Raw genomic sequence first — 27845 nt, 5'->3', positions numbered from 1 at the left:
ATTTGCCAGTGGCCGTGTGCACCTGGAGGGTGTGAGAGGTAATGAGGATGGGGCAGGTCGTGCACCTAGGGCAGTTGCATTTATGGGGAGGGGGGTGTTGGTTGTTTGGTTAAGGAGTGTTGTGGACCAGAATGTTCTGGAGGTTGTGGGGGTGATCTTAGGAAGGGGGGGGGCTAAATTGAAGGAGGCTTGGATGGGTTTCATTGGTAGTAGTTTGGAGTGAGGGGTTTTTTGGCCCAGAAATGTAGCCATGGGAGGTAGCAAGCATAGGTGTGTATGTCAAAAAAGAGGCAGAACATTTGTGGGCCAAAAACCCCTGCCTACCAACCACCTATTGGAAAAGTACAGCTCATTCTTAAATGACCTCCACAACCAACCAAACCTCAACCCCTCCTAGATCTCCGCAACAACCATAACATCAAAATCCTCTCAGCTGACAAGGGGTCCACCATGGCGGTCTTGAACTCTCAGATTACCTGGCGGAAGCTGGCTGACCCCTCCACCTACAAACCCACCACAGTTGACCTATCCTCCGCACATCTCAACAAAATCCAGGACTTCATCCACACCTGCGGCCCCCCTGAAGGCCTGACTGCTCCTACCACAGCTATGTTAATTCCTGACAATCCCCGCACCCCAACCTTCTATCTACTGCCCAAAATTCACAAACCTGGCAACCCTAGTAGACCCATTGTGTCCAGCTATAACTCACCCACAGAAAGAATCTCAACCTTTGTCTCCAGCCTCTTGTGAAAGCCCTGCCCTCCTACCTCCGTGACAGCAACCACTTCCTCCAGAAAATCAGCACCCTTCCACCATTGCCCCCAAACACCATCCTTGCCACCATCGACGTCACTTCTCTCTACACCAACATACCCCACTCCTATGGCCTCCGCTCCATAGAATTCTACCTCAATAGCAGACCCAAACCTCACAACCCCATCACCAACTTCCTGACCCACCTAGCCCACCTTGTCCCCACATGTAACAATTTCACCTTTGAAAACTAACATTTCCTACAGATCCCAGGTACAGACATGGGTACCAGAATGGCCCCATCCTACGCAAACCTCTTCATGTTCAAACTTGAGCATGAGTTCCTGGATACCCAACCCCTCCAACCCCTTCTCTGACTCTGCTTCATCGACGACATCTTCATTCTCTGGACACATGGAGAACCATCCTTATCAGCTTTCCTGGACCAACTTAATCACTTCCGTTCCATAAAATTCACCTGGACGCACTCCCCCAACCAGATCATCTTCTTGGATGTGGACGTGCACATCATGGGAGGACATCTGACAACCTCTATCCACGTAAAATGCACCAACCACATGCAATACCTACACTTCTCCAGCTCCCACCCGTTCCACACCAAAAAAGCCATTCCATTCTCCCTGGCCCTCAGGGGACAGTGCCTCAACACTTCACCCACCTCCCGCCAGAATTAAAACCTCTGCCTACACCAAGCCCTGGTCAACTGTGGATATCCCTCCATCCTAGTCACCAAACAAATATCGCGAGCTGCTTCACGCACCACTACCACCAAGAAATATGCTGCCACCAACCCACCTGCACTCATCACCCAATATCATCCCCACCTCAACAAAATCAGGCACACACTACACTCTCTTCTCCCCATTCTCCACAGTGATCCTGAAACGAAAAACATATTTCCCGACAAACCCAGAGTAGTTTTCACCCCCCCCCCCCCCAACCACCAGAACATCCTGCTCCACAACACTCCTTCACCACACAACCAACACCCCCCTGCCCATAAATGCAACTGCCCTAGGTGCAAGACCTGCCCCATCCTCATTACCTCTCACACGCTCACATGCTCCAAACATCAACATCAAACATCAACTGCCGTCAACCTCCGCATCAATAACCTCCGCTCCTCCACCCACAACCTGGACTTCACAGTCGCCGTCCTTACTAACCACCACAATATCCCTTCCAACGACTGCTTCCGGGTAGCGATCATCTATCTCTTACCCCAACCGGCCAACACCTCTGTTCGCAAAAGATGGGAGAGGGCCTATATATCAGCCATGAGTGCAACCACTCCACCTGGCCTAAACAAGGCCACCCAGTAACTCCCCACCTCATCTGACGCTACCCCAACCCAGCCCGTCCCACCCATTCACAGTTTTCAATGAGTCTGGTGATGAAACAGTGTGTTTTCCATTCTATGCACCGCTTCCTCTTCGATTGGGACCTGGCAACTCAGCTGTTCTCCAACTTCCGGTTCCGTCTCTTTCTTCCTACTCTGAAGATGCTACGATTAAGCTAGCGAAAATTCGATTTTTTAAAACTGTCTGTTGAGTGTTTCCTTTCTCCTTCTTTGATATATATATAAATATCAGACATACCCTCCACTCCCTCCTCCCTATCCTGCACAGTGATCCTGACACCAGGGACATCTTTCGGGATAAACCAAGGGTTGTCTTCCATCGCCCCTCCCCGCCAACCTCCAAAACATTTTGGTCCGAAACACCCCCACCCCTTCCACACCACTTCCATCACTTCCACCCCTTCCACACCACTCACCCAGCTCACAGGTGCAACAAACCCAGATGCAAGACCTGGCCCATACTTATCACCTCCCCCACACCTCTTCCCCTCAGCGGCAGGTGAGTTCACCCTAAGGCCACCTGCCACTCATCCAACCTAATTTACACACTCATCTGCCAAATCCACGGCAACTTCTACTTAGGCGAAACCTCCACCCTCTTGAACCTAAGGATCAATAATCACCATTCCTCCACCCAAAACTCCGATTTCACAGATGCCATCCACACCAACAGCCATAACACCACCTTCAATAACTGCTTCTGTGTTGCCATCATCCATTCCCCCCCCACCCTGACACATCTTTCCGCAGGGGATGGAAAAGGGCCTATATAGCAGGCATGGACGCCACTATACCCCCCGGACTCAACCTAGCCAACCAGTAACCTTTTCCTCTCCTCCCTGAAACTATCCACCCACCTTACAGTAAACACTGGTTAAAGTACTTTTTGTTATCTATCAACTGTTTCTGGCAACACTGATCGAAGAAGCAGCGGTGCATAGTGAAAAAGAAACAACACTGTTTCGTCACCAGGCTCATTGAAAACTGTGATTGGGTTGAATGGGTGGAACGTCCGAACAATGTTAATACCAGGTAAAATGCAAGAAATAGCCAATGTAATCACACAATGCAAAATTGATATTGTAGCACTGCAAGAGATCAGATGGCAAGGGCATGGTAAAATAGACAAAAAAGATTACAGTGTATACTATAGCGGAACAACAGTGAAAACAGGACAATAGGGAACAGGGTTTATAATAACAAAAAAAAACTAAGGAGTATTATCATTCGAACCAATTAATGAGAGGATATGTAAAATAAGAATCAAGGGTAAATTCCAAAATATTAGTATACTGTCAGTACTTGCTGCAACTAATGAAAAAAAGACGTAGAAAAAGAACACTTCTATGATCAACCAGAAAGAACAATAGAAAATATAGCAAACTATGATATCATAATAATTGCAGGTGATTACTACGCAAAAATAGGTTTGAGAAATAGTGACACAGATATAATTGGTAACCATTCCCTACACAAAAACAGTAATGAAAATGACTTACTTCTAACACAATTTGCAATAAGAAATAGGTTGGTAATTAAAAGCACCTACTTTCCACATAAGAAGATACATTTGGGCACATGGAAATCACCAGATGATGATACGGTAAATCAAATAGATCATGTTTTAATAGATAAGAGAGACTCCTCAACAATCATAGATGTAAGAAGCCAAAGAGGACCAAACTGTGATTCAGACCATTTTCTTGTAAAAATTAAACTAAGAGCAAGATTAAGCAATAACCCAACCAAACAGAACATACGAAGAACATAATGGAACTATACAAAATTTGACAATCAAGAAAATAAGATTAATTATCAAGCAGCAATTAAAAATAAGTGTCAACGAAATACTCAAGAAGAAACAATAGAAGGAAAGTGGAAAGGAATTAAAAAAGTGTTAACAGAAGCTGCAGAAGAAGTAATAGGCAAAGAGAAAACATCAAGGAAGAAAGAGTGGTTTGATAAAGAATGTCAGCAAATAATTAACCAAAAAAATTCTGCAAAGAGAAACAAGAAGTAATTGTAAAAATACAAAGAACTAAGGCAACAGGCAAATAACTTATGTAAGAAAATGAAAAAAGAATGGATAAGAAAGAATATCCAAGAAATAGAATAACTTAGTTGACAGTCAGAGATTAGAAAGTACTATGCAACAATAAAGAGAATAAATATGGGATATCAACCCAAAGAGAGAGGATGTAAAAGGAGCAATGGGGAAATAATAGGAGACAAAGAAGGCGTACTAGAAAGATGGACAGAACACTTCCAAGAACAACTATACAATGAAATGTATAGAGAAGAACAAACAGAAGATAATGACAAACATAACACAGAAGGAACACCAACAAGAGAAGAAGTTGAGAAGATAATAAAAAAACAATAAATCACCAGGAGAAGATGAAATAACAGCAGAAATACTAAAATATTCTGGACCAAATATGATAGAAGAAATATACAAACTAATAAAACAAATCTGGCAAGAACAACACATACCAGAAGCATGGAATAATGGAATATTGTGCCCAATACACAAGAAAGGTGACAAAACAGAATGTAGTAATTATAGAGGTATCATGTTACTTAATACAACATACAAAATATTGACTAGCATTATACATAGAAGATTAACAGCAATAACAGAAAACATAATAGGAAAATACCAAACAGGCTTTAGACAAGGAAGAAGCATCATAGATCAATTATTCACAACAAGACAAATAATGGAAAAACATTATGAACATAATACAAATCTCTACATGTTATTCATAGACTTTCATAGTGCTTTTGAACGAACACGATTTGGACATTATAAATCTAAACCCAAGAACAGGTTTGTCAACACATATCATCGAAGAGAAGCATTTGATTAAAAAGATAAGGGTTTTAAAAAGATTAACAGGAAACACAGAGTTGAATGTCTGGGAAGCTTCATTCATTGCAGAAGAACACTGGAATAAATTAAATAATGAAAATGGTCACATAGATCCAGTATGGTGTTTTCTTTTTCACAAATGGAGTAAGTCACCATCTTTAAAATTTAATGTAACAGAAAACATCAAGAGACTTTGTGACAACAATTATGAATTTGAATTACCTGATGATATTTGGGATTCATAATTTTTTTAAATATCTGAAATAAAAATAAAACAGACTGCTTTTTTTCACTGTTAAGTTGCTGTATTACAACAATGTAACATTGACAACATCCATTATATAACAGATTCTTTTTGTTTAAAAAATTACTAACCATTGTTATAACTGTATCTTTAGTCAAAATGAAAATAAATATCTGATGATTGGAGCTTTTTTTCTCCTGAAACGTCACAAAGAAAAACTGTTTTCTTATGCTTGTAATAACCGTAAAGTACAGAAAATAATTCTATAATGCAAACAATGCGTACATACAAGAAAAACTATGCTTTTGATAGTATTAAAAGTCATAAATTAATGCAAACTATGACAGAATTACAAATACCTAAGAAATTGATTAGATTAACGAACATGACACTGCAATGCACATATTTCAAGGTCAAAATATGGAGCGATATGAGTGAACTAACAGAATATAACACAGGAGTAAAGCAAGGAGATGGACTATTTACATGCTTATTTAACATAGCACTACATGGAATAATAAGCAAAATAGACAAAAGAGGAACAATATTTATGAAACTTAGCCAAATTAACACATGTGCCAACGACGTAGTTATAATATCCAGAACAGAAGAAGAATTAAAGAGAACATGCAGAATATTAGAAAAAGCAGAAAATAGAATTTGGTTACAGACAAACATGAACAAAACCAAATTCATACTACTGACACCAAAACAATGTAAAAAACGTTACCACCAATTTACAATAGATGACAAGAAATTTGAAGCAGTAACAAACTTCAAGTATCTTGGAATGACGATAAATGACCAAAACAATTAATATGCATGATACAATTAGAGAAAGAATAAACGCAGGGAACAAATCATATTATGCCAATATACAATTACTAAAAAGCAAGTTAATTAGCAGATGTACAAAACTATTGATTTACAAAATGCTTATAAGACCGGTAATAACTTACAGTGCTGAGGTATGGACAATGAGTTTAGAAGATAAACAACAATTAAGGAAAACAGAAAGAAGAATAATCAGAAAAATATATGGACCAATCAAGGATGGAGATTTTTGGAGAAGTCGAAACAATGAAGAGATAAATTCCATCTTGAACCAAAAGGATATAGTAAGATTTTTAAAGGCAGAAGAATTAGTTGGATGGGTCACATAGAACATATGGATAAGGATAGAATGCCACGAAGAACCATGTATGAGAGAATGTATTCCACAAGAAAGAGGCAGACTTAAACTAAGATGGTAGGATAGTGTCGTACAAGATCTACAAAGAATGGGAGTCCATGGATGGAGGGAGAAGATATTGGACCGAGATGCTTGGAGACTGATAGTACAGAAGGCCAAAGCTCGCCCACAGCTGTAGAGCCAGTTGGTAAGGTAAGGTAAGGTAAGGGTGGGATGGGTTGGGTTGGGAGGGAGGGAGGGTGGGGTGGGGTGGGGACGTTACTGGGTTGCCTTGTTCAGACCAGGTGGAGTGGTTGCACTCATGGCCGATATATAAGCCCTCTCCCATCTTTTGCGAATAGAGGTGTTGGCTGGTTGGGGTAAGAGATGGATGATCGCTACCCGGAAGCAGTCCTTGAAACGGATGTTGTGGTGGTTGGTTGGTATGGATGGCGACAGTGAAGTCCAGGTTGTGGGTGGAGGAGTGGTGTTCTGTGGTAGGAGCTGTCAGGCCTTTAGGCGGGCCGTGGGTGTGAATGAAGTCCTGGATTTTTTGGGGCGTTCGGAGGATAGGTTAACTGTGGTGGGTTTGTAGGTGGAGGGGTCAGCCAGCTGGTGGGTGGCTTCCGCCAAGTAATCTGGAGGATTCAAGACCACGGTGGTGTACCCCTTGTCAGCTGGAAGGATTTTGATGTTATGGTTGTTGCGGATATCTCCGAGAACTTTCTGTTTTGAGGTGTTGAGGTTAGGTTGGTTCTGGAGGTCATATAAGAATGAGCTGTCAGAGGTGGTGGAAATGATGGCAGTAATGTAGCTTTCCAAGGAGTGGTTGGTGGGCAGGGGGGATATTGGGAGGAGGGGGGGGCTATATTGAAGGAGGCTTTGGTGGGTTTCATTTGTAGTAGTTTGGAGTGGGGGGGTTTTTGGCCCAGAAATGTTGCTATTGGAGGTTGCGATCAAAGGTGTGTATGTCAAAAAGCAGGCGGAATTGGTTGCGGAGAGTTGTGGGGGATAAGGTAAGGCCTTTGGATAAAACAGCTATTTCATCAGTGCTAAGTTTATGGCTGGATAAATTGAGTAAAAGTCTGGTTGTTCTGGAGTGGGTTAGGGTCATTGGTGGTCGTAGATCTGGTGGGGGTGGGTTTGTCCATGGTCTGGTTGTTTCCCAAGGTGCGATGTGAGGGGGTGCAGATTTGGTTTTCAGGGGGGTTTGTGGTGTTGTGGGAGGGGAGGGCAATGGTAAAGGGGTGTCGGGTAATAGCAGAAATGTTGGTTTGGGACTGAAATTGGGCAGAAGTGGAAGGGGGAGAGTGCAGCCAGTCTGAAAAGCTAGACGGCAGAGATTGGAGAGTTTTTGGAGGTGTTGAGTGTTAAGGTCACTGGCGATGGAATGGGCAGTGTACCAGAAGGAGTCTATTTTGTGATTGTGGTTACCTGGGGTCAGCAACAGGATGTTGGTAAGGTATTGAATAGAAATAGACAGTTCTCGTGCGCGACTTAGCTGGGATCGGTACATGGCGTGGGTCAGTTCAATAGCGAAATTTCTCGCTAGTGGAAAATTGTTGGTTTTATGCTTGGGGGCATGGTGGAAAAAGGCAGTTTGGGTGCAAGGTTTTTGGGTGTTAGGCCTAATATCAAACAGGAGTGCAAGAAGCATGCATGGGATGTAGCTTTGGTGTAGGAAACAATAAGTGATCGCAGGCTGTTCAGTTGAAGGGAGTTATACACGAAAGGATTCATACCAAAGTGGAAAAAAAATGGAATAAAGCAAGGAGAGCCAAAAGGGCTAAATAAAAAGAAGGAGAAAGTGAACACTCACTAGACAGTGGAAAAATTCAGAATCATCCTCGGTGTGAGAAGAAAGAGACGGAACCGGAAGTTAGGGCCCTGCAGAGTTGCCAGGTCCCCATCGAAGAAGAAGCGATGTGTAGAAAAGCAACACTGTTTCGTCACCAGGCTCGTCGAAAACTGTAAGTGGGTGGTAGTGGCGTAGCATGATGCTATGAAATGTGTAAGGCTTCCTTAGATAAACATGACCTGAATAGATAAACCTGACCTGAATATTGGATAAAGAAAACCCAAAGATATTTTAGCTAAATAGAATCTATTTGAATGTAAGTCATGTATTGGCATACTCAATTTCAAACACAAAATGTTAACTCTATATGTTAACAATAATAACATATGTATTACTTACTGAAAATTCTCATTTTTACTGTAACTCGATCCGTCGATCCTTTAGTCTGAACACCTCAATCAAGTCGTCATAGAATCGAGAGTTTCTGGTCAATGTCTTTAGCAGCTCCTTTTCAATGGATATAAGTCCCCAAGTCAGATTTCCTTGCCTGAGTCTGTGTGCTGCGTTGAAATGTATGAATCCTCTTCAGTGCAGAAAACGACCTTTCCACCAACGAGCTTGAGGCAGGAACAGTGAGGAACAATTCTGTTAGTTTGTACACTCAACAGCTTCATTCAAATGGGTAGTACGCAAGTACTCATGAAGTTCAAACACACTCTTTACTCGATATTCGGCTTCAGAATAAATTGCCTGTAGCTCAACTTTCAACTGGTAGCAATTGACAAATTTCACATACAGCTTAGTTAAGGACACAAACTCTTCTTCTGGAAAGGTCATGTCATATTTTTATTATTATTATTCTTTTTCTTTCACTAAAAAAGCCATTTGTGGGAAATGCATAGGCTACAATTTGCAAATGCAAATGCATTCGAGAATATTACTTATTATCATGGTTACGATATTTTCACACATTTTGAAAAGCATATCAAGCAACTTAATGAAAGGAAAAGGTAAAAAAATCTGTAAATCATAATGCTAAGTATTACGCGTATGCTTTTAACATTAGGGGCAACTGGGATGCACGCACCAAACTTTGCGGGTGCTGCCGGGTCTAGGATTGCCAGACATTCCTCTTTTATCTTTTAACTTCTTTGTTTCTAATGAAGATAATATCCAACATTAAACCATTTCTTTGTGAGCTTAATAGTTAGTTTACACATTTAAAATGACACCCGTTTTGTTAGTTACACCTTCTGCCAAGCATTGTTGAAACAACACGGGAGTCTATTTTCTTGGTTCTCTTCCGACCGTGGCAAACATATGAGTCAGACGCAGTGGCAACCATGCCAGCGTAAGGTCTGCCTGCCTGGGGACAGAAATTCTCGTCAGTAAGCACCCACTGCCAATGCGCCTTACAGTGCCTGAGAATCGGGGTGCCCTGTCTTTGGTTGAGAAGGTACTAGGTAAGCAAACACACCCGCCATGGGCGAGTCCAAATCATTTCTTCCATTCACCCACACATAAGTCCTCTCAAGAAGCCTTACAGAGAAACAACTCGAATCAAAACAAGTCCTCAATTGTTTCGTTAAAAGTTATACTTGCAGTCTGATATTGCTATGTGCGTTCAAGCGATAAATACGGAAATGAAATATGTTTTCTTCAATAATTTCGACTTGTAAGGTGGACTTACAAGCTTTACGTGGGCACTACGCCTCTGGTGGGTGGGATGGGTTGGGAGGGAGGGATGGGATGGGATGGGTTGGGAGGGAAGGTGGGGTGAGGTAGGGATGTTACTTTTTTCTGTGGTAGGAGCTGTCAGGCCTTCAGGCAGGCCGCGGGTGTGGATGAATTCCTGAATTCTTTTGAGGTGCTCGGAGGATAGGTCAACTATATATATATCAGGGTGGCGACAGACCTGGAAAACCTGGAAAACCGGGAAAAGTCAGGGAATTTGAAGTGTCAAAAAAAGTCAGGGAAATGTCAGGGAATTTCGTCTTCATTGACTTCGAACACTCTTTTGACGAAAATTGTTATAACTCGGGCACTATGGGAGCAATCTACTTCGGATAACTTTTGTTTTGCAGCTAAAACATCAGCGCATGCAACGGTGTACAATTTAGAACGCTGAACCGAGGAAAGGGGGCTTGGGGGGCACGTTGCCTGAATTTCAATGGAAAAAAAACAAAAATCTGGAGTTTGCCCCCTCTTCTCCCGCTATTTTGGGGAGAAGGTGCAAACTTTAGTATTCTTTTCAAAGAATGGACATTTCTCAACAGAATGAAACATGTTTTATGTTCTTGGGTGCCATACAAGTTGAATAATAAGCCAAAATGTGATTTTTGTTTTACGAAAAATAGGTAATTTGCATTTTTGGAGGAAAATTGTTATAACTCGGGCACTAAGGGAGCAATCTACTTCGGATATTTTTTTATTTTGCAGATAAAACATCATAACATGCAACCGTGTACAATTCAGAATGCCGAACCGAGGAAGGGGGGTTTGGGGGGGTGACCCCTGAATTTCAATGGAAAAAACAAAAATTTTGGAGTTTGCTACATTATATTCAAAGAATTGACATTTCTCAAGAGAATGAAACATGTTTCAGGTTCTTGGGCGCCATACAGGTTGAATAATAAGCCAAAATGTGAAACTGTTTTTTACGAAAAATAGGTAATATGCATTTTTGGAGGAAAATTGTTATAACTTGGGCACTATGGGAGCAATCTACTTCGGATAAGGTTTGTTTTGCAGCTAAAACATCAGAGCATGCAACCGTGTGCAATTCAGAACGCCGAACCGAGGAAAGGGGGTTTGGGGGCAGCGACTACCGAATTTAAATGAAAAGAAAAAAACATAAATCTGGATTTTACCCCCTCTTCTCCCGCTATTTTGGGGAGAAGGTGCAAAGCTTAGTATTCTCTTCAAAGAATGAACGTTTCCAAAGAGATTGAAACATGTTTCATGTTCCTGGGTGCCATACAAGTTGAATAATGAGCCAAAATGTGAAACTCTGTTCGAAAATGTGGCATAGATATGTTGCGGAGAGGGGGGAGGTTGGTCATCAATATGAATTTCCCAGGCTTTCTCCAGACCTGTGTCAAGAGTTTCCACCCAAACATAAGAGTATGAAGGTCCAAAAAGCACATTCATTTCGTAATCAGCACCATGATACCATATGGTATCATCGGGCCAGTACGACCTTACTCTGATTATGGTATCATCGGGGGAGCAAAGGTTAAGCCTCTAAATATTACGTGGAAAATGCATTGAATTAACATTTTTTCTTGTCCGTATGGGAGTAGTAAGGGGACTTGTTAACAGATGGAGGGAATAAGAGTGGGTGGCGCCGTCCGATAGTTGTCGGACGTCGTAGTAAGGCATTTTGTTGGGCAAACTGAAGGATCATGGAAACAAATAGGTTCCATTGATACATACAATTTTTGTTGAATATCACCACCCGGCATAGTATGTCACTACAACATGCGACAGAAATTGCATGGACTGCAACATCCAACAAAAATCGCATGCATAAACAAGAAGAGCTTTAGACTGCAAATATGCTGCTGGAATTTTGTTACTCTTCTGGCTCACTTCACCTTATTGAATGTAGCAGTGCTTACGAAGGTTTTCTTTCATCATCCTGACGCATTACTGGTTTCGCGCAAGTTAACATACGTTTACAATGACATTGCATTATTCTTAGATATCAAGAAGAATCCAACCAAACGGGATATATATTGAATACTATCACGATAAAGTACAAAAAAACAACTGCATTGGTGAACGTTATAAAAATTGGCAAGTGCATGCTCCCAACCGAAAATTTACTGCAACATTAGTATTGCAATGAAATTAACGCCACTCTCTGTCCTGTCTGTTTAAAATCGAGAGAGATGGTCTTAAATCTCTCACTTAGTGAAGTTAATGTCCAATATTATGAAATAAAATACTAATAATAAATACGTAAATATTTTAATATCATATTTACTCGAATCATTCATTCATAACAGCAAATCACTTCCTTCAGGAATTGACTTTTCTTTGCCAGCCCTGCTAAATTTTCACTTTCCATCTACTGATTTATACGAGGGGTGGCCAGAAAGTAATTTCCAATTTTTCGCAAACGCCAAAACCGTGAAAAATGATAATTGCTGCGAAATTATGTTTAGGAATGTGCAGTGATGTCTGGACACATTTTTCGGCCGTTCGAAATATCGAAATAATGTGAATTTGGCAAAAAAATGCGAATTGTTGGCGTTTTTAGCGATTTTTTTTAAAAAGAAATGTCCTAAAACAACGAAAAATTCCATGAAATCTAACATCCTTGTCTTTTCTAGGCCATGTTTGTGTACATAGAACATGCAAGTTTTCCAACATTTTACTCAAGAGTAAACTATAGAGTTATACGTACATGGAATAATTCCGACAGCCACATTAAATCATTTATTTCCCACGATTTTTTCAACTTCTATCAAAACCATTTACATCACAGAGCAAAGTGGCAGGGTTCTAACAGGAGATCGAGTGCGTATCTACCGTCACACGGGAGCCACATCTTCAGTATTTGTCGCACGAGATATGTTTTGAATTACCAAGCTAAGTGCGCACTATTGGCGAGTAATAATGGAGCTCAGTTCTTAGGGCCTCTGACTACTATGCGAGAGACCCGGGGTCGATCCCCTGCGGGGGAGAACCGGGATGTTTTCCACCTATTCAAACTGCTCCGGCGCCCACCCAGCATCATATGAAGCTGGTACCTTGAGAAAACTTTGAGGGATAAAGGTAGCCAGTAGTGTGGTGCTGATCACATCAGCCCCACCTTCAGCCGTGATCAAGAAAGTGTGGGGCCCTAACTCCACACCAAAATTCCATTATCTAAAATCCTTACCTTAAAATTAATAAAGTAAAAAAAAAAAGTAAAAAAGTAAAGTTCTCCCCTGTGCATAGCACCACGCCATGAAGGCGTCTAGGGGGTGTGGGGGTAACGCCCCACACTTTCTTGATCCGGTCGTGAGTGGGGGTGATGTGATCAGCATCACGCCCCTGACCGCCTTTACCCCCCAGTGTTTCCCCCAGGTACCCATGTTATTCGATGCTGGGTGGGCGCCGGGGCCGCTTCCATCGTTAGAAAAGTTCCCGGATTTGAAACGGGCGGGGATCGAACCCGGGACCTTTAGCATGGTAGTCAGACGCGTTACCGACTGAGCCACCGCGGCCTAAAATTAATAAAGGGGTATGGAAAATAACTTTCAAGATATCAAACTCTCGCGAAGAGGCGTAAGCCATGTGACTTACAATTAAACAGTAGTTTAAAAACATCATGAAGGTATAATTTCAGATATTTGCCAGAAAATGCACTAAAATGAAAATGTGAATTTTGGGGAAAATAACACCGTATAGTAAAAAATAAAAAAAGAAAATACACCAATTTGAAAAAAAATAACAAAATATCAAGGTCCCTACCGATTAGGCATAAATAAAACAAGAATATCAGTTGTAATTTATTGCATTAGTAACAGTGAGTCCTAACCTAATTTTCGGCATAATCACCACCGTTGTTCTGGCTTGTGTCGTAGCATGGCACTAAATTTTGTATGCCCATGGTATATGTGTCTGACAGCAAGGACTGGAACTATGTCTACCGCAGTGTAGCTGTCAAATCCTTGTCCTGCCAGAAACCTCTTCAGTTGAACAATGAGATAAAAGTCAGTACATTCAAGGCCAGGGCTGTACAGGGAGTGGTCTAAGATCTCTCACCTTAAGTGATGCAAAGGGACCGTGTGTACTCAGCTGTATGGGGTTGTGCACATTCGATTGGCCTTTTATGAATTGTCTGCACCATCGTCTGACCGTACTATCACTCACAACGTCCGGTCTGTACAACTCACACGATTGCTGGTGGCTCTGTCCCAAATTCTGAGCGTGCAATGTAGGCTACATCACAGTCGGTGGGAGACTTTATGAGAGCTGCAATCTTTAACCTAGAACTGTCCTAAACCGGCTGCATTGCAACTGTACCAGATTACAGCTACATGCCACTTCTTCCTGCCTGCATTTGTGTGTGTCGCTCTCCGGCCACTAGTGCTGCATACAGGCACCATTGGAGCTATTTCAGGATGCCCCTCGTATATGAACTTTCAAAAGCTTTTATTATTAGTGTTTTCCTGTTTTAATGTGTTGGTTTAAGTAAATCAGGTACCTATACAATGCAATTCTATAAATTCCATGCGTTAAATTTCTAATACTTACATACCCTTTTCGTCAGTATTAATGGTATAACTGCATGTTGTCAGTTTCACAGCACTTCACTTGGATATACTGTATTGAAGCAGAAATCCCATCGATAATGTAAGGAAATATGACACTTTCTTTTGTTCGATTCAGTTGTTTCACTTATATGCAAGAGTTGTTTGCGTTACAGACAAGAGAGAAGTAGCTTTATGCATCGAAAAATGAGTCCGCACTCATAGTTTTTGCAAGCAGAGGGTTCCAAACCTCAGTGGAAATATCAACATATAATACCGAGAATGTATAGGGAGACTGATAAATTACAAATTGTATTTCTTATCATTCACTCTTCACTCTTATCTCATTTAGTCTTAACTTTAAAAATAATCAAGTATTTTATTTTAAAACTTACTGCGTATGACAAAATTCCATAATCCTTCCTTAGCTTGTGAATTGTAATAATTTTCCAAATTCACTATTTTGCAGTTTGAATTTAAATCATAGAGAATAGAGAAATTAAGTCAATTTAATAGAAGATAATATTGGTACTTAGCAAAACCATACGTGGATCTGTATGAGTTTATTATTTCCATTTGCAAAAACATCGATGTAGTTTAGTTTGTAATTGTCAGGGAAAAATGTAAATTTTGTCCTGGAAAACCTGGAAAAGTCAGGGAATTTAATTTCTGCTTGTTTGTAGCCACCCTGATATATATATATATACATACATACAGTGCATAATATGAGAGAAAATTTCTTTAAAATTCTCCTATGGGTCTGGCCCCCTCAAAAAAATCCTGGGTACGGGCCTGATTACAGTAGTGTTTCAAATTCATGTTTCCATCTGTTACGTACCCAATGAATCTGATGCATGTGAGTGATTATGAATGTTAAACAGAGCATCACAAGGTATGCAAGACAGAAGATTTGCTGTAATATACATGAATGACAGTGTAAATAAGCACCAAAGTAAATTAGGAAGATGGACAATAATAGAATATGGTATAAGATAATAAAGAAAAGATATAAAGATAATAAATTAATAAGAATACTTGTGAAATGAAACATGTACTCATATGTAAATAGATAACAAATTTAAAGAAGTGAAAGTACCGATATAAATTTGTGTCTCCTAACAAATCTTGGATTCGTTGGATTACTATGATCCCTTTTGTGGAAGTTTTGATTACATTAGTGGCAGCGTGTTCCAGTCTTGGCCCACAGCACCTTTTGGCTGCACGTCACAATCATTTGGCACCAAGTCTACTCTTTGTTGTATTTATTAGTGGTGGTGCATTCCAATTGACGCCCCAAGGTGGGTTACTAGATTGGACTTGATATTAGTATTGGGAAAATAAAAGGCAAAACTTTCTGGAATTTAGTGGAAAGTCGACACGAATAAGACAATTAATAAAGCAAAAGATTTGTGATATAAGAAGATAAGTCTGAGAAGGATGTCCAAGCCCAGATCCAGAAGAAAGCTTAAGTCCAGATCCAGAAGGAAGTCTGCACAAGTGTATAAAGGGAGAATAAACAATAGATTTTGAATGTGAAAGTGACAGCAAACAAATAAGAACTGGAATCAAGAAAAGAGCAATTGAAATTTATGTAAAAGTTTGATTACTTCTACAGAAGGTCGGTCCATGTTTATGGAAACGATTTGGAACGTCCACCAAGGTCGCTGTAATCGCAGCGTACTATCAACAGCACTTTCTGGATCCATTATACCGGCAGGATATTCCATCTTTATATGGTGCTGAGGTGTCGAAGGTCTTCATTCATCAAGACAAAGCATCCAGCCATATGGCTCGAACAACTGTTGTATACATGGCCCGCCAAGCGCTTGACACTGGTATCCGTGCTATCCTATATTCTGACATCCCTGTCAAGTCTCCTGACTCTGCACCAATGGAAAAAGCCTTTGGGTGTTTGAAGCGAGCAATTTCCTTATGTCGCCCACGCACATTCAATGGCTTGTGGAAAGTGTGCCAGGAGGAGTGGTCCAAACTTGATCAGACTTCTCTGAACAAAAGCCTCCTCCAATGGAGGAGGTGTCGGGCTATTGCCTATAGTCAGGGTTGTCATATCGAGCACAACCGCTGGTGGATTTGGTTTGGTTTGATTTGCTGTTTTAAGTCCACTTTATGCACAGTAAGGCTAATCGGGACTGGACCTACAGTTTAAAGTGGGATCCGAACCACTTGTGCCTCCACCGGGTATCGAACCCGGGACCACTTGATTACAAGGCAATGACGCTACCACTGCGCCATGGGGAGGCCCCAACCGCTGGTGGAAGCATGGCTTTACACCCTAGTGCAGGTGTTACAAAATCGTTTCCATAAACGTGGACTGACCTTCTGTATATGAATATATTCTCATGTAGTCTCAACTACGTATAATTTTCATGTAAAGAGATAAGATATAATATAATCTTATTAACTGTCTCCATTGGAAGGTTCGCTGTTTGGTTTCCTTTCTAAAAAGAACCCAACCCCCTGAAGATAATTAGTCATGGTATAATATAAAGATTTGCACCCAAAATACAGCTGGCATAATTAAGTGGCCCTAACAATGTGTAGCTTTACAGACGTTCTGAACAGACGTTGCACATCGAAAATGAAATATACATGCCTCTATCAATAAGTATTTCTTCATGTTTTAACTCTACTCTTAGTTATGTATATTTTTCTTTTGCATAATTTTTTGGTAATATTTTTGCTTTTTTTTTTCCAGGTTCACTACAGGATTCATGCCTGTATTCTTAAGTGCCTTGAGCAATACGAAGGTAAACCCCTGAGTAAGGAGTTGAGTGAAACATTTGAAAAGTACTTGAAAGAAGCAGCCGAAAGTCCGTTTGTCACCTGCCAAGGGAAAGTGAGCAAAGAAGCTGAGGGGTAAGTTTTGCATTTACTTGTAATTGTTCTAGGTGTCTTGTTTGGGGTATTCTATTCACAAGCTCTATGTAATTGTACTTGCGTTTTCATTTATTCCCCAAGCACCCTTCTTTTTTTTTACTTTGATGTAGGAGGAGTGTCCTGAGAAGGCACCCAAAAGTCATCCTCATGTGCATGTAGTACACTCCGGTAACGGCAGGCCAAGGAGGCTTTGGTGCCTGGACCCATTTGCCCCACATCTCCACCTCATGTCACAGCCCCAATAGCACTCGCTAACACAAGTCTCCTCCTCCCAAGGACTGTGATTGAGTCATGGACCTGACCAGATCAAAATTAAATACATTTATAGGCCTAATATAGTGTTTGAGAATGACAGCGCAGCTTAATACAGAAGGAAAGATGGAACTTACCCTGTCCATGCATGTAATGTCTCGAACCTCTCTCTCTGTCCGCTCTGCTCTTGATCTACTCCGACCTTTTTTCTGATCAATGCTATCTCTCTTTCTGTCTTTATTCTGCAATAGAACCTTGCTCACCTCAGCAGTGACCGAACATTTACCTGTGGAATTTTCTTCTCATCACCTTTGAAGCGAGACTCACCGACAGAAATTCCATGCAGTATAATCTACTATGAGGTTGTGTTGTCCTGTGTTTGTCCTTGTATGTGTGCGAAGTTCCCATTTACAGCCTCAACTTTGATCTAGGGTATTGAAATTTTATCCTCAGGGATAGCGTAGTTTTAATTCTTGTTAAGAGCATGAGGAACAGTTTCCACGAGGCTCTTCCCCACTCCTCCCTGTGCGGCACTGAAGCAAACTTAGCTCTTTTGGAGCCGGATCAGGCTCTTTTGTGCACTTGTTTGGCTGTGAACTGGGGCACCCACGCCCCATCCCCCCCACTATGATGCCATCACAGGCTCTGGCCCACATTGCTATGTATATATTTTGCATGCGACCTTATATTAGCTGTGTTGCCCCACCCCCTCTTACCTCCCCACCTACTTTTTTATAGCGCTGTGTCTGATGTGAAGATGACATAATATTGTTATCCGGGAATACCTTATTTTCGATTTCATATGACCATCGTTGGATTATTGAGATGGGTGATGCTGCTGGATCTAGATGGTGAAAACTAAGAATAAATTGTCATTACTTTAAAGTATACAGTAATATCAGGACACCCACCTCTTTGACGCATAAAAATACCCTAAGAGGCACTTTATACAGCCTTCGTAAATCTAGCTCCTTGAAAGTCAGTTTTAACTCCATTTAAGTTGAAATTTAGCTCTTTTATGCACATCAGGTTTGGCAACTCTGCCATGATGGCTGTAGAAGGCAAGGAGAAATGCATTGTGCTCATGGGAGTATTATTTTTATTTGTTCTCTTGGGAACATCAAACTTCGGATGGTATAGAAAAATATATTAAAAGAGATTTTGAGATGTAATTGACAGGCGGAAAAGTCGAAACTTCCATTTGATTAGCCGTAAGTTAAAGTTGATTCCCCATAAGGAATGCATGGGGTTCTGAAAATTCTTATTCATCATATTTTTCAAACATCATGTCTAACTTAATAATCAACATTAAAAATCCCTTCCACTTGCAACATGGGGAGAAATTCATACTCTTGCATATGCCCATTTTTTTTTTTTTTTAGATGCAGTGCCTATTCAGACAATTCTGAAATACAGTGGAACCTCAATTTTACATTTTCCAAGGGACCAAGCTGAAAAAAAATTTAAAATGTGGGAAAATGTAAAATCGAGGAAAATTTTATAGCATTTTGCTCTATTGGGACAATGAATATTGAATGTATAATGCGGGAAAATGTAAAACCGTAAATGCACGACAGGTGCGAAACTATAACTCCCCCCATTAAGGAAACTATGACTATTAGATTTTAAAAAAAAAAAACGAGTAAGAAAGTTTTTAACAACATATTTTACATTCATGAAATTTTTAAATTTCGTATTTCTGCGTTGCACAATTTAATGGTTATATCCTATTAATTTCGAAGACTCTCTTATCTTCATTCACTAAGAGTACGGCATCTGGAATGAAGATGGTACCGCATCACTGCTTTGTTTGTTCCAGGGTGGTGGTAGTTCCAATTTCTCCCATTTGGTGGTGCTGGCATGCATCACACCAAGCAGCACGACCTTGTTCCTCCCCCCCCCCCCCAACCACCATCTGGCAGCGCCACCTGACAACAGAAAGCACAGAAAGCATAGCAGATAACTCAAACCAGGATACACATGCCAGCATCGCCAAACAGGAGAAATTGCACTACCACTGCCCGGGAACATACAAAGCCGTGACGCAGTACTATCTCTGCTCCAGATGCCGTACCCTTAGTGAGTGAAAACAGAGAGTCTTCGAAATTAATAGGATATAACCATTAAAGTGTGCAACGCAGAAATACACGATTTCACGTAAGTATTTTAATCTGCATTTACCGCATCCATCATGATTTTCTTTTTGTGTCCTATTCTCAATTTTCAGTTCAGGAGCTTATCCCTGTATTGTGTGTTGGACAGAAATTGAATATATGTCCATTTTAACTATCATCATTGTGGCTAAATAAAACTAATTTAGCAAATTCAACTCTTACATTTCAGTGGAAAAAATGAAGAGAATTTAACACTGAAAGCCAACAACAGTGACGAAACTGTTGATGAAAAGTCAAAACGAACCTCATCTGAAGCATTTACCGAAGATAATTCTGAGGGTCCAGAGGAGAAAAAGATTTGCTTAATGTCAGATCATGTAAGTTGATTTTAATTTATTTTATACCTATTCTATATGTGAAGAGAAAGTGGGCCTAGTTAAAACAAGGATGACACATACTAATTGATACTTGATCAGTATCAACTGATTGGTTTTTCAGTAAAAGTGCTGGTAATTTTTTTAGATGATATTTCTACAAATAGCTTTTAAGTTCATGCAGAATTCTGTCATTTTGTTGTTATTGATCTAAAGATACAATTCATATAGAGTTTGTTTTTCTAAGCTAAAACCTATTCCATTCACATATTTACTTAGTCAGGTAGTTCATGGTAAAGTTCCCCGTACATATAGCACTGTGTCATGATGCCATTTAGGGGATGTGGAGGGCAGGGCTTCACACATTCTTGATCTCTGCCATTTTGGAGGTTGTGTACCATGCTCTGGCAACTTAACCCCCCAGGGTTGCCCCCAGGTACCCATTGGTTTGAGGCTGGGGAGCCACAGAGCCGCTTTATGTGGGAACAAGGCTAAAAAAAAATCCGACCTTAGATCACTCACCCTGGGAATCGAACCCAGGTCTCCCACGTGACAGTCAGATTGCCTACTGACTAGACCACTGAGCTTTTTATCAGTATTAGTAAATTTTGTATTATTAGGCAAATATCTCACATTAGTCCATTCCCAGTAAAAATAGTTTATTTGAATATATGTACTACTTGAATAGTTTTAAGTCTGACTTAATTTGTTGATACTTTGGAAGATCATCTGCCCTGTTCTTCAGGCATTTATTATATATAATTATATATTATTAATACTATTATATATTATAAATCTGTTTTTGTATTTTTTTATATCTTAAGTTTATATTTTCTAAACTAATATTTCAGACTAATAAATATAATTGTTTCAAATGTTAAGAACCTTTTTTTGTAGATACAAAATTAATTATGTAGACAATCAAACGTACTGGCAGTAGTGAGATTGAAAGTTGTAGTCCAGCAAAAGCAAAAATTCTAACTCGTTTTTACACAAAAACTAATTTTACGTGTATCCTTCATGGTGCACTTAACTTGATTAGCCCCAGTAAAAGTATTTATTTATTAATTTTCAGGAGGAAGCAGCAGATAATCTTTTGCAAGATGTTAGACACACCCTTGATTTTTTATTAAGCAATGTTGAGGAGTGTTCCAAGTCGACAAAGGAGGAGGATCACAAGTTTTCTGCACCTCAAAGTGTTAGAAGCAAGAAATCTGAAGATAAAGAAAAACATACCTTAAACTCAACAATTGAACTAGATTCCTCTACTGATGAAGAATCAAATGTCATTATAGTTATTTCGTCAAGCGAAGTTACAGATTCTGATTCAGACATAACGGACAGTAAGGGAGGAAAAGTGCCATGCACTAAAAGTGGTGAAGAAGAAATAACGGACAGTAAGGAAGGAAAAGTGCCATGCACTAAAAGTAGTCAAGAAGAAAAGGTAGAGGAAACTCAGGCAAAGACAAGTAAAGATGCTGACTCAAGTATGGAAGTAGATTCTCAGAAAGTACAAGGTGATAAAACACAGCCTCAAGATGATGCAGTTTCTAAGCGAGAAGAGGCTGAGAAAAACGAGTCTGGGAAAGATGCGTCGGAGCACGGAGAGGAGAATACTCAGATCGTGGAAGAGGAGAAAGTTGCTGGGACTGCTGAGGAACTGGAGTCTGGAAATGAAGCAAGTTCTCAGTCAGAAACTGATGATAAATGCCAGTCTGAGAAGGCAGACGAACCTAAGAACGAAAAAACGTTGCCACTTGAGGAGGTTGACAAATCTCGAGCAGAAAATGAACAGAAAGCTCTGTCCAAGGAAGATGAAAAATCTCAACTTGAGAGCAAGAAATCTGATGATAAAAAGCCACAAAAATCTGACGAAACGGTTAAATTGGAAGTCAACACGTTAACAGAAACCAAGAAGGATGCAAGCTCGATGGAAAATGCCGTGACAAGCGATCTCATGAAAGGGCAGGAGATACTTCTTAACTCTAGCATGGAAGCAGATGCTCCAAGAAGCGAACCTGCAAAGAAAACCAGCACTCCGCATGAAGAAAATAAAGACAAAACTGAATCTGATGCGTTGAATTCATCAGGTGCTGCAACTTGTCGCAGAAGCTCTCAAGAAAGCACCACTTCCGTAACTACAACCACTTCAATTACAAGCACCTCGGAGACAACTGGTGTGAGCTCAACGTCCACTAGTGGAAGTGAGCTCTCCAGTGAATCATCCAGCAACTCAGATTCCAGCGATGAATCGGAAGAGGAGAACAAATCTAAAGAGACTGTTGTTGAAGTTCCTGTCGCAGGTACTGCCAAGGGCGAAAAAGAAGACAAGAAGAAAGAAGCAGAAATTGATGATGCTTCAAAGAAGGGTTCACAGAATAAGGAAGATAAAGAAGAAGCTAAAAAAGTGGAAGGAAAAAAATCTGATGAAAAGGAAACAAAAGAGAAGAAACAGGCAGAGAAAAGTGAGAAGAAAGAAAGGAATGCCGAAAAAGTGATTATAGGTAAGAATGTGATGAATTGTTGATAAGATTGTGTATGTGGACAATCATAACTCTTTGTAATATTTGTAAATAATCTTCTGTGTCATATATTCAGATTTTAGATACTTCTAAGCTGTTCAAAACTCATAACTAATTTTTAACCTTCAATTCTTGAAGTCCCATGAGTGTTTTAATTTTGTCTCAGTTATTTAAAGGATACTTGTAAAACAAACATGATGATGTTAACCTTTTGTTATAACATACTGAAAAGTTATTTCATGTAGCCACTTCAGTGTAATCTTTTGCATTGGCTGTTTCTGGTGCTGATATTCACTAGAAGTTAATTATTTTTAATTTTTTGCAGACCACCACCACCTCATAATGAAATGCATCAAGGCTTTGGAAGAATGTGTGCTGAGGTTTCCTCAGCATTACAAGAGCTTATATCGTATAACGCATTATTACTTTCGTTCTAACTTCCACCGAGACGTTCAGAAATGTTGGGTGCTTCTCCTTGGGCCCAAACCTGGTACCACTGCATCCAGTGCTCAGTCTCTGCCTGGTTTGTTTGCTGACCGAAGAGGAAGCAATTTCTTCAATGTAAGTATGGTGGTTGTTCATTGTAGGTTAAAACTTGCTATTTGAGTATCTTTTCTTTAAAAATGAATATGTAGAATTAAGGCTGAGCAAATATTTGCCACAATACCATTTACCACAGATATTGATACCTGAAAGTTGGAACAATTTTAAAGTTATTCAGAATATTTCATCATATGAGAACTAGAGGAACGTAACTCCAAAAAATGTGGTTTCCGGTTTTGTTTAAATAAACTCCTCTGAAGAGCTGTATTTGGAATCAGATCGACACATATCCACTTCTAATCCTTATAGACTGGGACAATTTTCGAAAATTCTGACTGTAAGAAGCATTTTTGAGGAAAAGCGGGCAAACAACATTTTCTGAATGTATTTGTTGTGCTGATTACGAATATTTTGTTTGCCACTCTCGATTTTGGTGTTATATGCTTCAAATCGCTAAGAAACAAAATGGCGGCCATATGAAATGAGTTCCTATTAACTTTTGAAGGAGCAGAAACAAAATAGTGATCTTGGTGTCAAATATTATGTTTTTTTGTATGCTGAATCCAAATATTATGTTTTCTAATCTGAAATTTTAAGCTATGTGCTCCAAATCGCTAAAAAACAAAATGGCGGCTATACGAAATGAGTTCCTATTAACTTTTGAAGGAGCAGAAACAAAATAGTGATCTTGGTGTCAAATATTATGTTTTTGGGTATGCTGAATCCAAATATTATGTTTTCTAATCTGAAATTTTAAGCTATGTGCTCCAAATCGCTAAAAAACAAAATGGCGGCAATACGAAATGAGTTCCTATTAAGTTTTGAAGGAGCAGAAACAAAATAGAGATCTTGGTGTCAAACATTATTTTTTTGGGTATGCTGAATCCAAATATTATGTTTTCTAATCTGAAATTTTAAGCTGTTTGTTCAAAATCGCTAAAAAACAAAATGGCGGCTACGTGCATAAATGCAATGTTTCGTATCCATACTTTTGAACTGGGAATAAAACAGTGTAACAGGAGGTTTTTAATACAGAAAAATATATAGAACATTGCTAAAGTAAAGATGCAAAATAATAATATTATTCAAGGCATAAGACCATATTGAAATATTAACAGTACCAGTGTATGATAAATCCGCACGTTATTCTTATTCAACCTTATTTTGCCTACAAAAATAGTATAACATTTTTCTAGTCACGGATATTCATGCACTCCTTAGTGCCAGTATCTGCACATTTTCAAGCTGCAGAACATACAAGCTGGCTTTTCCTGCAGGAACACCTAGCGGATGTACAATCACCCAAACATCCACAGGTGACAATGTCGTAGCAGGGTTGTGGAATTGGTGGCAGCGATTGAATTTTTGGAACGAGCTGTCCATCAACCATTTTTTATCCCAAGACAGTAGGTGGTGGTAACACAGGTTTTGGTATGACCGACTGCCTCCACACCATGGCCTGATAGTGGGCCCGTTGTACATGTAACCACAGAGCATCGGTAGTGTGGGGCAGTGCTTGTGATGTTTTTCCTTTGCTGAACAGCTTTACTCTGGCTTCATCACAGCTGCTTGCCTCCGGTACACCATACAACTTGCATATGAACTTCTCTGCCTTGCGTGCTGTTTCTTGTTTCAGTGCGTCAACACCAAGATTTAGTAGATCATTATTATTAGTGTTAAATATTTTCCATGCTGTCTTCTTACTGATCCCAGCAATGTAGGATACTGTGTCGCATCCTGTTATGGCATGGAATGGGATGAGAGTTTCGAAGACAGGATCTGTAAATGAAAGCTTCCGCCTGACTTCATGTACTGGAATGTATTTTTTTTTATGTTCCTGCTCGCAACCACAATTTCGTACATCTAATCTTGTGAAATAACGCTACCAATTGCACTAAAACATCTGCATCACGTGCTGAGACAACAATGTTATCAGCACCAGAATGAAGACAGTGAAGTACAATGTGCGTGTCCGCCTCTTCGTGGTTTGCCTGCAAACCTTCAATAGATTTCATTTTTGATTTGAGTTGGTGTTTTAAGTCCACTTTATGCACAGTAAGGCTAATCGGGACTGGACCTACAGTTTAAAGTGGGATCCGAACCACTTGTGCCTCCACCGGGTATAATCCTTCAATAGACAAATCACGATTGTTTGTTTGTACGTCATCCTCCTCCTGAAATCCACCGGAAACCACAAATATTTTGTCTTCAGGAGCATTGTTGATCAAATGATTAGAGAGAAAACAGGCCAAATCTTTTTTATACTCTGAGTTAGCAAGGAAGTCACTGAATTTGTTGGGGATTGGCATGGATCCATTTTCTATTACTCTCCTTACTAAATGAGCATATTTCAAGCGCCTATCCCTTGTTCCAGCCTTGCTTGAAGTTGCGTTATACCGATCAAAGGTGACATCAATCCTCTTAAAGCTTCTTCCCATAGAAAGAACAAGGATAAGAAATACATCTGCCAGTTGACCAAAGTTTAAAAACTCCTGCAGGCTTTCCAAGTGCAACAACTAATGCTTGACCATCTATTATAAGGCATGACGCAGACGGAATTGATATATCAGGTGGACAAATTACATCCTTGGTCATCACATCAGCTAGAATGGCTTTGCTTCCTGTTCTCAGACTTCCGTTTGTGTTGGCAAGGGAGATTGGAATTGGCATTAGTTAATGACACAAAATGCGATTTAGATCCACATTACGACCTGCCTCATAGGCAGTTACGAGGCGCTGGAGAATATTCCTGTTAGTTTTCAAAATGGTTTCCTTGCCACTTACTACCAATCTAACTTCATAGAGGGACTTAAAGGTCTTTGCATTTGACTTATGTAGAGGATCACTTAACTTGACTTGTGTGTGACTTTTACCAGGGGCCATCATCCTTTCCTTCACGAAGGTGTCTAGCTTTACTTGGCCCAGTGTTTCAGCTTTGAGGAGAGTATGTTTAATATCTGAAGTAGCTAAATGCTTTGTTTGTGGCAATGTTCTGGAGGAACTGATAAGAAACATCTTAAGATGATGGCTCACAGGTGAAGGCCTTTTCAAATTTATAAGTGGAACCATGGTTCTATGTTTCTATCATTCTGAAATAAAGTAAAAAAGAAAAATATATTATAGGTTTAGTCATTTTTGTGGTTCTTTTGTTTAAAAAAGAGGAAAAAAACTACAACAATTTTAAAAAATGTCTGATTAGAAAACATAATATTTAGATTCAGCATACCCAAAAACATAATGTTTGACACCAAGATCACTATTTTGTTTCTGCTCCTTCAAACGTTATTTGGAGCTCATTTCGTATGACCGCCATTTTGTTTTTTAGCGATTTGGAGCACATAGCTTAAAATTTCAGATTAGAAAACATAATATTTGGATTCAGCATACCCAAAAACATAATGTTTGACACCAAGATTACTATTTTGTTTCTGCTCCTTCAAAAGTTAATAGGAACTCATTTCGTATGCCCGCCATTTTTTTTTTTTAGCGATTTGAAGCACATAACATCAAAATCGAGAGTGGCAAACAAAATATTCGCAATCAGCACATCAATTACATTCAGAAAATGTTGTTTGCCCGCTTTTCCTCAAAAATGCTTCCTACACTTTTTACAGCCACATTTCTGAGAATTTGCACCAGGCTATTAGCAGTAATGTGGAGTCGTGTATCATCAATTTACTGACTCTCAGACATACATATTTCTCAGAATACATTGTTTCCTCTCTCCTGTAAGTTTGATAAATTGGAGTTACGTCCCTCTGGTTCTCACAATTATAAAAGTTAATATGTAAGGTATCCATATTTTAGTATATCAGTAAAATTGTTGATAATTTTACCGATCCCATATTTATACATAGCCTGTAATTTAGTGCAATATTATGCTATTGTTTTGAGTAGAAAGGTACAATTTATATGCTTTTGTTGTGTGAAGGTAATGTTAAAGTCTACAGTTTTATTTTCTAAGGGAAAAAAACTTATTGGTCACTTGGTTACATAAATTAACAAGGTTAATTCAGATACTCATGTTTTCCACAAAGCTGTTTTAAATAATTTTATTTCTATTAATTTCGGTAGCCATTGCCACCATCCTCGTTGGAATTCGTCGTGTCCAAATTACCACGTCTCATTCCCATAGTATGAATTAACAATGTTACTTAATTAGACAAGAGCTTACTGAAATATTTGTAGATTTATATTGAATCTGGTATTAGCAAATTTCATCTGTACAGCACAAAATTCTTTGGTAAATCATTAGTCCTACCTAATGTACAAGATATTCATAAACACCTTCTTCAAGTAGAAGATGCGTAATAAAACATTCTACTCATTTTAAAGCATTGTCCAAGTTTCCTGTGACACATAATATTTAGGACAAATATACATTAAGGTATGCCGACCCAGCCAGAGGCAGGAAACGGCGAAGGTTGATGATATGTATTAAGGTGATCTTATTCTATAATGTCAATGTTTTTTCTTATGGCAGGGTGTTTGGAGGATCCCAGTGAGTGAAATAGACAGACCAGGGAGTTTCGCTTCTCACATGAGCCGTTGTGTGTTGTTGCTGATGGAAGTTTTGATTGACCTGCAGGATTATAAAATGCTACTTGAATTGTGCCTTCATCTGCGGAGGACCCCTGATGCAGAGAAGTATGAGATGAACAACATAATTTGACAG

The 27845-nt window shown here is 39.7% G+C and overlaps 1 protein-coding gene across 3 annotated transcripts in view; it reads left to right on the top strand.

The window, feature by feature from the left end:
* Nucleotides 1-27845, top strand: part of LOC145996919 (calcineurin-binding protein cabin-1-like) — a 108793-nt gene that overhangs the window by 61674 nt on the left and 19274 nt on the right. For all 3 annotated transcript variants that reach the window (XM_083133504.1, XM_083133498.1, XM_083133492.1), the window contains exons 25-29: nt 17184-17344; nt 19961-20108; nt 21181-22609; nt 22953-23188; nt 27654-27817. In XM_083133504.1, coding sequence (XP_082989630.1) covers nt 17184-17344; nt 19961-20108; nt 21181-22609; nt 22953-23188; nt 27654-27817 — 2138 coding nt within the window. The remainder of the gene's footprint in view (nt 1-17183; nt 17345-19960; nt 20109-21180; nt 22610-22952; nt 23189-27653; nt 27818-27845) is intronic.

Source organism: Lepisma saccharinum, chromosome 1, assembly GCF_977018435.1.
Source record: "Lepisma saccharinum chromosome 1, izLepSacc3.1, whole genome shotgun sequence".
Lineage (NCBI taxonomy): Eukaryota > Metazoa > Arthropoda > Insecta > Zygentoma > Lepismatidae > Lepisma > Lepisma saccharinum.
This window is presented reverse-complemented; position numbering and strand designations above follow the sequence as displayed.